Raw genomic sequence first — 15,929 nt, 5'->3', positions numbered from 1 at the left:
AGTACAGTCCCTAAGGATACTCCAAAACTGGAAGACTGAAACCCTCAGGTCAAAGAGTGCTCAAAAAGCTTTCTTCTATTTTTTGAGGAAGTATTCCACACAGTGGACAAGGACAACCCTCTCTTCTGATCACCTTTAAAAAGAAACCAGAAGTCCTGGATTGCTGTTACGTTCTCTGTGGAGAAAATTTTTCTCGACATTTTAGGAACTCACTGGGACTACTTTTCCAATTATGATTTAGAAAAGATTAACCACCACAAGAGATGTTTAGTTCTTGAGAAATAGACACAAGCTGTTGAGATTGGGCAATTTTGGATGCACACATGAAAGCAAAAAACTCATTTCTCAAAAAACTATAAAGTCAGAAAGAGAAGTCCCTACTGAACTTGACATCTCATCTTGGTGAGAAGGCAGACAAGTAGAAATGTCCTGTTCTCAAGCCAAGAGATACACCCTTTCAGATTTCACTTGCTATTCACTCTCAACACTTAAGGGTATGTATGCATGGAACAACTAATCTAATCTGGGGACACACAAATGATGCAAGATACTTCACTCACCTCCCAGTCACCCCATGTACAGTAACAGTAAAATCTGCCATATGTAATCTAAATTTGTCAAGGGAGTGAACTCTGCTTTTGCTGCAAACTTGAGGATGCTGTGTGTATGCAGGAGCAGTGGTTTCAAGCTCTCGTGGCACGGAACCAGTAGCTCAGCAGTCCCACCACTTCCCAGGGAGCACCATCCCCACCACACTTTTGCTAAGGGAGAGTAGAGTCTGCTTTGCTTGGAAGCTGGCCACTGTGCAGGACAGCACGCTTGCGGGAGGCTAACAGGAGGGCTGAGTGAGCACAACTTGCATCTAAGGTATTCCAAAGGGGCGCTCTGTGCAAGCACTAAGGAAATTATCTCCAAAAAATCCCAGGAAGAAAACACACACAGCAGAAACACTCAAACATCCCAGACCTTCAGTCAGTGTACTAGCCGCCTGGCTACACAGGAGCTGGCACCAACAAATCAAATTAAATGATACTGGAAGTTCTTCATTGGCTCTAACTCATCAACTGCCTAATTTGAATTAATTAAGGAACTGTAAAAACATCAGTACAGACAATAAAGTCAAGTGGCTTCCAAAAAGAAAGCCCACATTCTGCTTTCTACCTTAAAACACACCAGCAGCTGGAAAGAGTCATGGAGCAACACTGATCCTCTTCACACAGCTGCTGGCATGTGCTGTATCTGCTTCTGCACAGACTGCAGCATATGTGAACAGTGATCTACTACAAACTCTTCTTCAACTGTCCAACTGAATGCAGCCTAACACTTTAAAAGCTAGGTGTACTATGATCATTATGATTGCAGACTATATACCGCTAGAAAAAGCAAACAGCTGTTAACATGCTAAAATAACTGGTAAAAATTGAGTCCAAGGAGATAAGAAAGCAGAGCTTGGCTAAATCAGAATGGTTTATACCATGAACAGCTGTCTAGAGAAGTGTTTCAGCTGAGGAAAAATTGGTAATGTAGGTCTATCAAAGGACAGAGAAGAGCCAAGGTTGAAGAGACAGCCATTGATGTAGGTTTGAACTAAGATGAAAAATGTCTATGTATTTTTACATTTAATGCTTTTGCTACTTCTAAAATAAAATGTCTGATTTGTGAATTGTAAATATGCAGGAAAGAGTGCAAGTCAATTCATTTATAAAATGGAAAAGGGGCAGATTTATGATGACTAAGATATGTGATTTGAACAGCAGGGATTCCAATTTACAGCTCAGTATACCACCTAGAATGGCTGTTCATGCCTTTGTAATTTCCGTACCTTATTTAAAATACTTCTAATAAATTCAGCCTCCAGGTATACATAAGGAATGGAAAAAAACATCACTAATAAAATAACTGCTTCTCTGAAAACCATAGTAAGTGAAATACATACACTACACGCATGCACTAAAAGTAGTGCAGTTGTGGGGGGGGAAGTAGAAAAAGGATAAAAATGGAGTGGGATAAGAAAAAATGTTGGCATCCTTTTTACACAAGCTCACAACAATGTAGGTCACATTAAGTGCTAAATGCTAAAGCAGTCTTCTTGACCCTCTGTTTCCCTTGTATAATATAGACTAAAAATACAAAATGGTCATAATCTTCTGAATCTTTATTACTCTTTCCCTACATTTTTCATAGCAAAAGTCTCAGAAAATTTCTCTTTGAACTTCTCTTTTCTATGACATAAAAAGTCCACTGAGACTCATAAATCCTAATGCCATTTAATCAGTCTGAAAAATTTTAATGAGCTCTCCCTAGATTTGGTACAGAGATTATTCGTAACTATGGGATCAATTAATTAATTAGAAATGGAAGAAACTGCAAAGAAATAGTGTTTTAAATTAAGGTGATAATTTACATCACTTGGAACTTTTTAAATAGAACAGACTGATACTTCATAAGAGCGTTATGACCATTTGTATTGCATTACTACAGTCTTCCTCTTTTTAAACAATGGATATAAGTAGTATTTGTTTGTTTTCAATTTACACTGCTGATAAGGTCTTTTAATTTACAGAAAAACTATAGGCAAAATGACCAAAATACTGGAAAGAAAGGCCTTGAACTGCCACATCCTCAAGTAGGTAAGTAATTCATCCATATGTTTTTAATGGAAGTATATATAAATGTTTGCATGGGAATGTCTAAAACCCTCTGCATCAGAGCCATATTTGAAATAAATCTAGTATCATAACATTTTTATTATGAAACAAAATTACTTCAAGATAACATTGAAAAGTTATAGTTGAGATATATATATATATGTATAAATATACAAATATACACCGAAACAGATGAAAGCAAGGTTATTATAATCCATTTTAAAGCTAAAAATAAAATTCTAATATTTATGAATTCCAAAAGCATCATTTTAAATAATTTGAACTTTACATAAAAAATGGAACAGAAAAATATTGTTTAGCAAAAGCACTTTTGTTTACTTGGTTTTTCTCCAGATCAAATCTGCAAAGTGTATCACTGAATCACAGGATGACTGAGGTTGGAAGGGACCTCTGGAGGTCACCTGGTCCAACCCCTCGCTGTTCAAGCAGGGACACCTACAGCCAAGTTGCCCATGACCATGTCCAGACAGCTTTTTAACATCTCCAAGGAGGGAGACTCTACCATCGCTCTGGGCAACCTCTGCCAGTGCTCAGTCACATGGTTAAAAAGTGCTTCTTTGTGCTCAGACAGCCTCCTATGTGTGTTTGTGGCCACTGCCTCTGGTTCTGTCACTGGGCACCACCGAACACAGCCTGTCTCTGCCTTCTCTACACTCTCCCTTCAGGTATTCATATACGTTCATAAGATACCCCTGCTCATTCTCTTCATCAGCACACTGCCCCATCAACCAGGTCATTAATGGAGATGTTAAACAGGACTAGACCCAGTATGGACCCCTGGGATATGCTGCTAGTCACTGGCCTCCAACTAGACCTTGTGCCACTGATCACCACCCTCTGGGCTCAGCAGGTCAGACAGTTTTCGACCCACCTCACTGTCTGCTCATCCGGCCCATATATCAACAGGTTCTCTATGAGGATCTCATAGGAGAGAGTGTCAAAGGCCCTACTGTAGTCCAGGCAGACAACAGCCACTGCTCTTACCTTGTCTACCAGACCAGTCACTTCATTAAAGTTGTTTATCAAGTTGGTCAAGCATGACTTCCCCTTGGTGAAGCCACTCTGACTGCTCCTGATGCTCATCCTTACTGTGCCCAGAAATGGTTTTCAGGATTAGTTGCTCCATCACCTTTCCAGGGATCCAGGTGAGGATGAGCAACCTGTAGTTCCCTGGGTTCTCCTTCTTGCCTTTCTTTAAGATAGGAGTGACATTTGCCTTCCTACAGTCTTTGAACACTTCTCCCAGTCACCACGATCAACAGAAGACTGTAGAGAGTGGCCTTGCAATGACATCTGCCAGCTCCCTCAGCACTTGAGGATGCATTCCATCAGGGCACATGGACTTATTAACGTCCAGTTTGCTTTAGTATTCCCTGACCTGATCCTCTTCCAACAAGGGTACATCTTTCTTGCTCCAACCTTTGCCTCTGGTCTCTGGCATTCCTGATCTGCTACATTCAGCACTTCAGCCTTTTTCACATCCTGTGTAACCAAGTCCCCCATCTGATTCAGCAATGGGCATACACTTCCCCTAGTCTTCCTTTTGTGTCCTATGTACTTATAGAAGCCGTTCTTGTTGTCTTTGACATCCTTTGGCATATACAGCTGAATTCACCAAATTTCACAGTGATGTCATCAATGAAACTCCAATTTTGCCTCTGCAGCTCATTTTAAAGGTTCTCCTAAAAGAAACTCCCATTGTAAAAGTTTGAAAAATAGTAACATACTACGTAACTAATTCTAGAAAACTGTGAAACAACTTACATTCCAAATTATGATCATATAAAGGTAGGAAAATAATAAAAAAAAACTCAAACAAAAAAATACTTTGAAAACTTTTTTAATTGTCTATATAAAATGTATGGAAAAGAACACAATTTTTTGAGTATTGTGACTTGATATTTCCACAATATTCAAGTACACATTGTTTCTACATATGTACAGCTCCAGCTGGTTTTCATACAAATTCCATCTGTGTATTTGAGAGCAGAATTTGGCATATATTTAAAAATAAAATAATTTAATTTTAGTAAAAGACAAAATTTGTAGTATTTAATCTGCAGATCACATTTTGATTACCTGACTGATTTAGTTCATTACTTATATGACAGTTAATTGTTACTAGTGCTGGCAGTTCATATGGAACTTCATGCAACACAAGACAGTAAGACCCCAGCTGAATTTGGAAGTTGTATCTTGTTTGAAATCCCTGTGCTGTGGTTTCATCATTTTGCTTATTAAGTTCCTAGTTAACCAAAGACTGCAAACCAAAAGCTCAACACCTAAGATATTCCCAGATGGACAATTATGACATCCTTCAATGACAGTAAAGCAGACATCATATCTATTTTTATAGCATTTTAGAACTGCCTACTTCTAGGAGTTTGCCTGCACAGCAGATCACAGGCTGGTATGCCACTACAGCTAAATTCTGGATTTGGCCTTGTATGGCTACATTGCATTTTTCGCTTGGAGCAGCAGTGAAGTTTTGAAGCAAATCTGACAGTCCTCAGTTGCTACCTGATAGTTTGTTTTACTAAGTGTTTTTGGTGTGTACTAGGTTGCTTTAGCAAAAAGCTGAAGTGGAAGTTCTCTCCAGGGACATATCAAGTTATCTCCAATGCTTAAGTGGACATAAAGCTGCAAAGAACCTTATACAGCTTTCAGAGTAAATATAATCTAACAGAAAACAGTCAAACCACATACAGGATAGATGTATGGGCCTAAGCACCAAATACATTGCTCTAATAATCTGTTTCTCTTGAGATCAATTACTTCCTTATGCAGACGTTGCCTCTATCTCCTGATATTTTGCTGCAAACTGGCATGTTACTGATTTTTAGCATGAAATCCAAACCTGTAGCTCTATTAGTTCACCACTTGGGACTAAACACTGTGGATGCCAACACTACATTGCAATTGGTCATGAATATTTAAAATACTTTTGCATGTATTATTTTGACTTCCTTCTTCAGAGTTCTGTGCTTGTGCTAAATTCCCATATTTAGACATTTGTGACTTGTTAGATGCAACAAAAAGAAGTTCAGCTAAATTATCTGCACTAAGGGAATATGAAAGCTGTTATATTTCATATAAAGGAAAAGCATGTGTTCAAACATTTATGCTCTTCTTCAAAGAAAGGTTAAAGAAATTAACTACACAAAACTATCATGAACACTGAAATTTTGTCTAACATACCTTTAAAGTTTAAAATTTCTAAGTGTAATAAGTGCTACTATTATCTTCAAATATTTTTTCATTGTTAATATGTCTAAGGCTACTTCCTGCTGAATAAATAAAAATATCTGCAATGCAGAATCACTGTTTTTGTTGTTGTTTGTGTTTGGCTTTTTTTGTGGTTTTGTCCTTTTTAATTATTACCACCTTGTGACTTTTCTGAAATAAGAGCCATATAACCTAAGAATTTTGGGAAGGCTGCCCCTTTAGATGTTACTATTATGCTCCTCACATTAAATAATAGTTTAATTTGTCATTAACACAGCTGAAATTCCATTTCCTTACCTCTCCTTCAGATACAATACCAGTTACGGCCCAGCTTTATACTTTCTGCTCTTTTACTTTCAGAATTTCAGAACACTTACAGACATACCTCCATCCAACTGAAAAGCATATGTTACACACCTCTCATCCTGCTTCACCAAAACCACACCATGCAACATTACAGGAACATACCCTCTTTTTCTGTTCCCTAGACATACAGTTAAGCAAGAAAGAATAATTTTATATGAAAGCAACATTAAGCTGTGGTTTAAGCTTGTTTTCAACTCCTCTTAGTCCCTTCAAAACTTTGGTATGCTTCCCAGTGCTTGCTCTGAACAGAATCTTAACATGTTCAAAACTCATACTACTTGACTCTAAGGTCTTGCTGCTCAGACCCTTTAACATTTGTGATGTACCATACATACAAGGCCTCACACACAGAGTATCAAGAGAACTTCCAACAGCAAAAAAAACCCAACCCAACCCCAACACCTCAAAAACCAAATAAACAAAAAAAAAAAGCCAAAACCACTTTGGTTAACACTTCATAGTACGCTACATAGCATCCAACTTATTTTACTTTGTATTCCCAGGCAACGTAAATACCAGTTAAGACTCTGGGTGAGAACTTGAAGTATGGAAGGCTGAAGAATCTTAGATAATCATTCCACATGTATTTGTGTAACCATTTTTCCTCAATAATCCCACTGAGAAAACAGTAATTACAATCTAATCCGCCTAAAAAGATGTTTCTTAAAAATTAGTATGTAACGTATTTTTCTGCAGTAATGAAACTCCTAAACTTCAGACCTTGCATACCACTCAGGACAGACAAGAAGTGAGAAAAGTATTTTAAGGAGAAAGGCATTTTAATTTAAAATAGAAGCGAAGACATTATTTTAACTAACTCTCAATTTATCTTTCAAATATTCTCCCTACAGATTTCAATTTCAGAATCAAGTTTGGAAGGTTTATATATGAAGAGAGAGAAACTGAACACCTCTAGTGTTTGAGAAAGATTGCTCAAATTTATCGGTTTTAAATCAGAAAACAAGAGCTATGATCTCAGAGATCGAGAATCCTGGAGGAAGGAGATGGCTTAGGAAAAAATATATGCCCCCTCTACAAAGAAGTATCTTTAATGTTTAGACACTTAAGAGGTAAATCAGCCATGAATGTACGAAAAATAAACTGATCTATGTTTAAATAACCGTTGCCAAACTTTGAGTAGTGAAGTTCAGCTTGCAGATTTATGCATAGAGAGGAAAATCATTACACTTTCCTATTACTGCACACTATCACGTAGTAAATCAGAGCAATCTGCATTACAAACACTATATGTAGTCGGGGAAAATGATACTTTCCAACAATCTTTTGCTTCAACAGCATAAAAACATCTTTAAAAACAGAGGTTGCCAATTTATAATTTTTATAGAAAATCTTAAGTATTTATCACATTAAAAAATAATATCCAAATATAGCCAAACACAATATTCGTAACTTTTCAGTTCATTTGTTCCTTCCCCTTCTTACCTTCTCTGGAGGTGCAGGAGGATGAAATCTCTTTGCACAAACTAGAAATGCATCAGGCTGTGGCTTGCCACACTTCACCTCAGGGTCATCTCCCAACACGATATGATGAAAAAGATCAAAGAATTCTTTGTGTCTGGCTGTTTTCATCTGAAATGTCACTTCAGCTGAGCTAGTGGCAACAGCTATGGGTATGTTGTGTTTGTGTAAATGACGGATCAGCTTATCAACCCCTGCAGGACAAAAATATACATTTAAATTTTAATATATATGCATGTATGTACTTATATGTATTAATCTTTACATAAATACAATATATTTAGCAGTATTCCAACAATATTTTCTTACAGAATATAACAACCTCTTTCCATCAGTTAGTGTAGAAAACAATTCTTGTTATATTTGAAACATTCCTTCTCCACACAAAAATCATGGAACATTCCTCAAAGTATATACTTGTTCAGTCATCAGATGATGCTTTTCTCAAAATATGCCAAATATGAGATCAACATCATTGCATAAGTATATGCACTAGAAGCTCATGAAGCAATGTCCCCAACTTTATGTATGTTTATTATTTCAGACTCTGTATGTGAAGACACACAGGGGAATATTTTCTTTTATACACAGTTATGCTTCTGGGGAAAAAAAAAACCCAAAGAAATATACTCTTCTCACTGAATGGTATAGTTCTAATTTCTGAAGCAGGTATTCAGCTGGCTTAAACCAGCCCCTAAGAGAGCTCAGTTTCTCTTTTGTAATTACTAAAGCGAGTAACAATGGGCAGAGGCGGGAAGCTGTCAGTCACAACTGTTAATATACCAGAGCTTTATCTATTGATGATGTAAACCCAGAGTAATGAACATCTCAAGCCTAATGGGTAGAAACTTCAATCCAATCCAGTCTTCTAGGGAAGGTTAATGCAGTAAACAGTGAAAACACAGCAGTCCGTGCAAGAGGGAAACCTACTTTATTATTCAGTGCAAGTTTTGAGTTTTCTATGCAGAGGTTTCAGTGCTTCTTCACTGCAGCATTCTAAATGTTGGATACCTCTCCCAGGCAAAACAATTAACAGTGTCTAGTGGTGAACAAGAGTGGAGCCCAGTCCTTACAAATTTAAAAGAGAAAAGCCCTCCATACATGTAACATCATTTCAGCTCTGCTTCTTGGCATGAATTCAAACCGTGTTGGACGCAGGGTGTTAGTTTTAGGTAGATAAGCCTCCAGTTTTGGCTCTTTGAACCAACTTGAGCAGAATTTTATGTTTTCACCTTCCAACTGCATGAATTCTTATCCTACTTTTCATGCCTGATCATACTAATGTAACCTTATTCTCTTCCTCCTGATTCACCACCATACTTAGGTCTGGTCCCTTCTCCCTCAAAACATTCCTACTCCTCATCCATTTAATTCTTTCCTTTGCCAACCCAGCATCTCCGATTTGCATTTCCCATGTGATCCAGCTGTTCTGCTCCATTTTGGCAATTCTATGAACAACAATTTTACCTGCAACACATTTTTGCCAAGTATAGTCATATGTGCAACTTTGAGAAATTATAATTACTGCTGATAAAGAAGTGTGTAGATTAGTAAATAGGTGTATTAACTAACCCATCTATCTCAAAATATGACTTGCAGATGTGGCCCTCTGCAGATTTCTTCTCTATTTTCCAGAATCTAATCAACCAACTGATGACCGACATTTCCAGCTCCATGCTTGAAGACAGTCTTAAATTATAAATACATGCACTTCTGTGATGTTAGACTCACAGCTGGACAGAAATAACAAGTGTTATTCCTCCTCTAATATCAATGCATCACCCATTTAAAAGCCTTTGTATGCCCCCTTAAATAATTATACTAATGATAAGCAAGCGCTTATTATCCCACATGATGCTGCTCCGTCCTCTCACTAAAATATGATACTAAATACAAGTCAACTTTTTATTCCAGATACAGAATATGTTTTCATTCTGAATCATGTGAAGTAAGCCTGTATTAAACTAATGGAAGTACTAAGACCTCCTGATGTAAAGCAGTAGCCTAAATGTGTCTTTTTTCAAAATAAAATGCATTCATTCAACGGAATTTATTCTAAATAATCTGCAACACTTAGCAAGGCTGGCATATCATGTGTGTGGTCGTATAAAGCAGAAGTCTAGAGACCACACAAGTAAGACTTTTCCCACCTCCTATGCCTTTGCTGATATAGTTCGTTTTCTCTAAAGTTGTGCTCCATGCAAATAGCTAATTTTCTTCAGTCCCGCTGCATCAGAGCTTCAGTTCATCTGTCACAGGGCATGTATATTGTAAGTTTCTATTGGAGGTAGCCAGCCACAGAAAAGCGCTGTTGCAGAAAGGTTATTTCTTCAGTGTTCCCTCTTAGATTCCCCCAGCACATCTCATGATTTCAGTGTGTAAATGTGTGTGCATGTGTTTACTTTCTCTTTTTGGCTTCCCTCACTACAGGGGAGCAAAAATGCAGCTGTCCCTAACAGCTCCAGAGACCAAAGATTTAAATTATTCAGAAAATGCACCTTAATAAAAATGTGCCATCAAACAAGTTATTATTTGCGTATGTTTAAACATAGCAAGGTAGATTAGGAAAAAAAAATCATGGGGAAAATCAGCTGCGTGGAAAAAAATAAATTGCATATGGAAGAACAGCTGCATAACTTAACAAGCTGAAGACAGTAGCAGTTGAAAAGTATTTTCATGCCAGGTTTGTTATTTCTTTGTAAAAGCTATAGATCACAAAATCCATTTTTGTTTGTATCAATTACCACCAGTATAGCTCTAGACACTTTGCCACCACATCAGATTACTGACAGTTACTGTACTAATTCAGCATATAATTCTTCATTAGGAATATAGTATCTTTCTTAATATCTTTCTAGTGCTTTTTTTACAGAAAATATCAACAGAAGGGGAAGTGGGGAACTGCTTTAAAGATCTGCAAGAAATTTCCCCTGGCATATACTTTGTCATTGTATCACCCACAGCTGCATAGATTTTTCAGTCAAATGAAGACTTCACTTACGTCAAAAACAACTGATTAAAACCTCAATGACTATAAAGAAGTACAATGAAAATTTCTATGAATTTGCTAACTTCTAATTTATTTGTAGCTACCATGCAAGGGATCAAGGCCCATCCATCATAGAGGGACCCATCTACTAGGCTTCCTGGGACCATCCTCCACCCACCCTATTGAAAGCTTAGCCACATACAGCAAGTTGGTTTTTGTTTTTGTTGTTGTTGTTGTTTGTTTGTTTGTTTTTTGTTGTTGTTTTTTTGTTTTTTTTTTTTTTTTTTTTTCTTTCAGCATCCTTCATTAAAATCAAAAAAATTAAAAAGATGAAAAGAAATAAGGCTCTCTGTTTTTCCAGCATAAGGATACATTCCTAATGTAGTACACATGTAGTAACAGTCTTAGGCAGTACAAAATAAATTGCAAGTAATGATTAGAAAAATCAGGAATAAATATCCCACATTGCTATGCTTTATTTCCAGAAGTACTCTTCCATTTCAAACAATCAAAAAGGTAAATACTGTTTCTTTTATCTGTTTCTTTAAATATTAGATTTTAGAACAGACACAGAAGCTTACTATATTCTAAATATAATAGTTAAAACACTGGTTGACTACTGGAAAGAAAAGAAGGTGAAATGAACTGTAAGCCGAGTTTAGTTACAGAAGCTGAAAAGAAGGATCAACTTTAAATGTCAGCATCTTTACAATCTAATTAATCACAAATGTCAATGAAATTAACAAATTTTGGAAAAGAAAACTAACTATATCAACAGAAAGGAGTTATTTTTCTCAGACCACAGACACATTTTAAAGGAAGAGATCAGCATTTTTGTTCTAGATGTTGTAGAAAAATATATATAATATATATGTAAATTTCTTTTCAAAATAAGTAGAATTCTCCACTAGACTCTCAATGTGGTGTTTGTTCTCTTTAGATTCAGCTGAAACCACGGTGACTAACACATTGGATCAACTGACAAACTAAAATTAAGACTTATACTGAACAACAAAACCCTTGGGCTAATTGTCACATTTTCCTTTTCATTGACTAATACAAACATGTACAGCAAGAGTTCAGGAAACCAAATAAAGCTTTGCTAAAATGATCCAGTGATAGTCCCTATCTAATTATTTATATGCAATTACAAGACTGTTTTCAATATGATTTTTTTTTCAATTATCACATTATATAATAAAATGGCATTATTCATTATAAAGTGAAAATCAACAATAAATAACTCCTGAGAGCTAATTCAAATTGATGGAAAACAAAGGGAATTTTTATTTTCCTTTTAGCTTTATACAACATGAGCTCTGTGACATACAGAATACTTCAGAACAGTGAACATCACATACATTTTTGCTGTATTTTATTTGATACACTTTCAAATTTTCATACCATCCCTTTTCTTGTTTGTCTACCAGTAAAGAGAATACTGTTCTTAACTTGTATCACTTCTGGAACTCAAGATTCGGACTTATTTCTTCTGAAACGGGAGGTAATATAGGGAGATAATATAATGCTCTTCTGTTTTTTCCTAATACAAGTCCCCAACCAAACTTTTGACTTACAAAGCATTTTTTCCTTTTTCTCTTTTCTTGAAGTGAAATTTCTATGAACATGTTACAGTACAATATAAGAATGCTTTTCAAGATAGAAAAGAAAGCAATCTCCATCATAAACCGGGCAAATATATGAGATAGGGTAGAGTTATTCATGCTGTTTGCCACTTCAGCACTGAATCATAATTTCAGTTTCCTCTGTTCACCAGTTGAACTCTTTCTGGTGTTCACGTTTCTGCTTGCAGCTAATTCTTTTGAAGCTTTGCCAGTACCTTAACTTGAAAATCCACTGTTTGATGGTCTTCTAAGCACAAAGTCCTACAGCCTCATGGCTTCAGGAATACAGCTGGCTTGTGTACTACCAGCACAGAGTGCAGGAACAAGGTCACATAAATGCCCAGGCCTACACAGACAGTCCCACTGTCTTTCTAATGTCTGTTTCAGTCCTAAAAAGATGAACATAAGCTATGTAAGAAAAAGGCCTTAAAAAAGAATGGAACTCCTCAAGGCCTTCTCCTAAGCAAAAGCATACACTGTAAATAGGACCCCAAGAAGCGAGCACGTTAATATTTACAAGGCAGCTTTTATGGAAGTTCAGCTTCAAAATTACATTACAGAAGCTCCTACCTAACTAAGAAGACCTCAAATAAACAAACAGTGGCATATTCAGTGGCAAATCCTTTCATGAACATTAGAGTGTACTATACCTCCCTGCAACTATTTAGTCCTTCCTTGGGTGCCACCTAGGTACTAATCACATCTTATTTCTAATTAATAGTATTTTAATCATTATGCAATCCCAGGAAATCACTGGGCTATAGAGAGACTGTGTGTGTGCTATGTCTTTTTTAAAATTTTTTATTAGAAAGTTAACATGTTCTGCTAGGAAGAACATAGAGCAGATACATCCCCAATTTCCCCACCCTCAAACAAAACCCTAAGAGTTCACAGGGGTTTCAATTCTGCACCAACCATCATAGATAATATTCTTTCATACTTTCCAACTAATTTAGCTACAGTGTTAATCAATTTAAGAAAATTTTGAGCAAGATGTAACAGAGAGCATAATATACATTAATACCTTATATTCTTCTAAATGAGTGTTGTCCTTACTCAAACCATTACAGTGTTGGACACCTACTAATCAGAGAAATAGTGTAATGTAGGATTACTAAAGTTTAAGGTAGCAAATGAAAAAAAACCCCAACAACCACAACAAACAAAACACTTTAAATAGAGCACATTCCTTATACTAATTAAATGCAAGCATCAAGTAGCCAGTGGAATCATGTTATACTGTGGACTTCTCATAGATTCTGCCTGTTCATTTTCAGATTGAAGTGCAAATTCAAGCTAAACTATTACAGAAAGGCAAAGGCTACATGTACAGAAATTATAAAAGCTTTGGATAAACTGAAAATTATAATTTTGTGCCTACCTCTTCATAGGTGCTTCTCTAGAAAGCAAACATGGGAACTCTTTAAAAAAAAAAAAAAAAAAAAAAAGAAAATAACAAATGGGTATTTTAAAACTGATATGAAGATGATTTTCTATACCTAAAAGCTTCTCCATAGTTAGTTTAATCAGTTTAATGAAAGATACTACTTTTCATTTAAGACTTTCTCTCACATAGGCCTCAAATCATGTATTACAGTAACATTACTGCTACCTACCACTGCTGTGTATCCTTGGACATAGTTTGGGGGACTACAGAAATACTTCAGAAGACGTGAGTTACTTAGGACATTTTACTTATTAAATTGTCTTATCCCCCTCTGCAGTTAGTTACGGATAATTTGGTTATTTGTTCAATTAAATTCCTGTACTATTCTCATTTTTTTGTCTGTATTTTGTAATTGCAATAATGTAATTTGGTCTCCAGTTAATTTTAATTGTTGAAAAGATATTCATTCTCCTTACTTTGATATGCTGTACAGGCCACTCTCATCCGACAATTTAATCATGAGTCCTATTAGTCACATTTATTTTATTGTAACTGTAGTTATAAGCCAAAGGCATGATTCTCTCCCTAAACTTTTTGATAAAAAATGTGCTGCTTTGAAAAATGGGGTCGGGTATTGAGAGATGCCATGAAGTTCTTTTTAATGGAGAAAAAGTCCCCTGTATTTCATGGGCAACCAAATCTTTCACTACTTGCATTTTGTTGTATCTATGTGTGTTTGAGTCTTCTTGGGGGGCAGTGGGGTGGTGTACTTTATTTATTTATATAATATAAGCTATTTACTCTTGTCCAAAAAAACATTCCTTTTTGTTTTCCTTTTTGTATCATGTTTGACTAGTCCATTAATCTATTACTTCTGCTATCCTGTTTTCCTTCACTGGTGTATGCGCATGTTTTGAGTCTCTTTCCCTGCTATAATTTTGGAGCTCATCTACACTATGTAGCCCATGCCAATATAACAATACTTGCTAAGTCTTGTAGCTGAGATGAAGCATATTCTGCAGAAGAAACAACACAGCTATAGGCTTTTTTAAAGAACATTGTCTCAATCAACAGACTTTTGCCCTATGCACTGAAATTTTTGTTGGAAGAACTGTACCATGCTCCTTCTTCACATACTCTGCACACAAATTATGAGCCCAAATACAACTTTACACTCTTTTTGTAGACTTTTAGCACTCCATCTTCACATACATCTATGACAGCATTGCTCTTCATTCACCACTGTGTAGATACAGTTAGCTTTCTACTCACAGTAATGGCATGAGAACAGAGAACACCTGACCTCTGGGGCACCAAAATCAAAGCTCTTTAGACAACTATACTCTAGTCCACTTTATTTTGGTGTAATCTTACACAAAACAAGCTGTCCAAGAGCATTCAATGTGTATTTGGAAGAAAAGATTTACTGCTGAGAAAAAGACTAAAGGAAACCGAAGTGCTCCATGCATTGTTTAAATTAACTGTATACATGTATTATGCATGTCTTGATGATTTATGTCCAGTTGAGCACAAATGGAAATCTTAAGGATAAACATAGCCTCTGTATAAAAAGACTGCTCTTTTTCAAAATCATTTACAGTTCCCACACTGAATGTGATATCACACCAAACTTAAAGCTCTTCAAAATTTCATCACTCTCTTTAACCGAAGAAAAGCTAACATTACCACTCAGAGCTTTGTCAAGTTGATTGGATTTCTAGCCAATATAATGATAAACCTTTAAATTCATAAGAACGATTGAATGGAAAAAAAACCTCAGCAGCCTCTAAACACTAAAAGCATCCAACAAAGAAAAAAAGAAAGTATAATCTCACTTAGAACAAGAAGCAGCTGTCTGTTCACTTAAGTCACAAACTGATTAAAAAATATTTTATGTAGTCTGGTGTGCTACAACAGCTGCAAGCCCATCAGCACAGTGCTATTCATTGTCTACACTTGCTCTCAATCCTCAAGTGCATTCAGCATTGCTGCTGTGAAGGTGAGCGTGACAGAGGCGGAGCTTTCCAGCATTTGGTGTAACCGCCATGGAAGCTTTGTCAGCCCTGAACTGGTCGGGCAGTTGGACTAGATGATCGTTGTAGGTCCCTTCCAACTGAAATAGTCTATTCTACTCTATTCTACTCTGTTCTGTTTCTGAATCTCATGAGACTATGGAAACATAAGTCTCA

General features: G+C 36.3%; 1 protein-coding gene across 1 annotated transcript in view; it reads right to left on the bottom strand.

The window, feature by feature from the left end:
• Positions 1-15,929, bottom strand: part of PUDP (pseudouridine 5'-phosphatase) — a 75,507-nt gene that overhangs the window by 25,584 nt on the left and 33,994 nt on the right. Inside the window, exon 3 of the mRNA XM_080377658.1 lies at positions 7,704-7,933. Coding sequence (XP_080233784.1) covers positions 7,704-7,933 — 230 coding nt within the window. The remainder of the gene's footprint in view (positions 1-7,703; positions 7,934-15,929) is intronic.

This window comes from Falco punctatus (genome assembly GCF_963210335.1).
Source record: "Falco punctatus genome assembly, chromosome: 2".
Lineage (NCBI taxonomy): Eukaryota > Metazoa > Chordata > Aves > Falconiformes > Falconidae > Falco > Falco punctatus.
The sequence above is the reverse complement of the archived record's forward strand: the minus strand, read 5'-3'. Positions and strand labels throughout refer to the sequence as shown.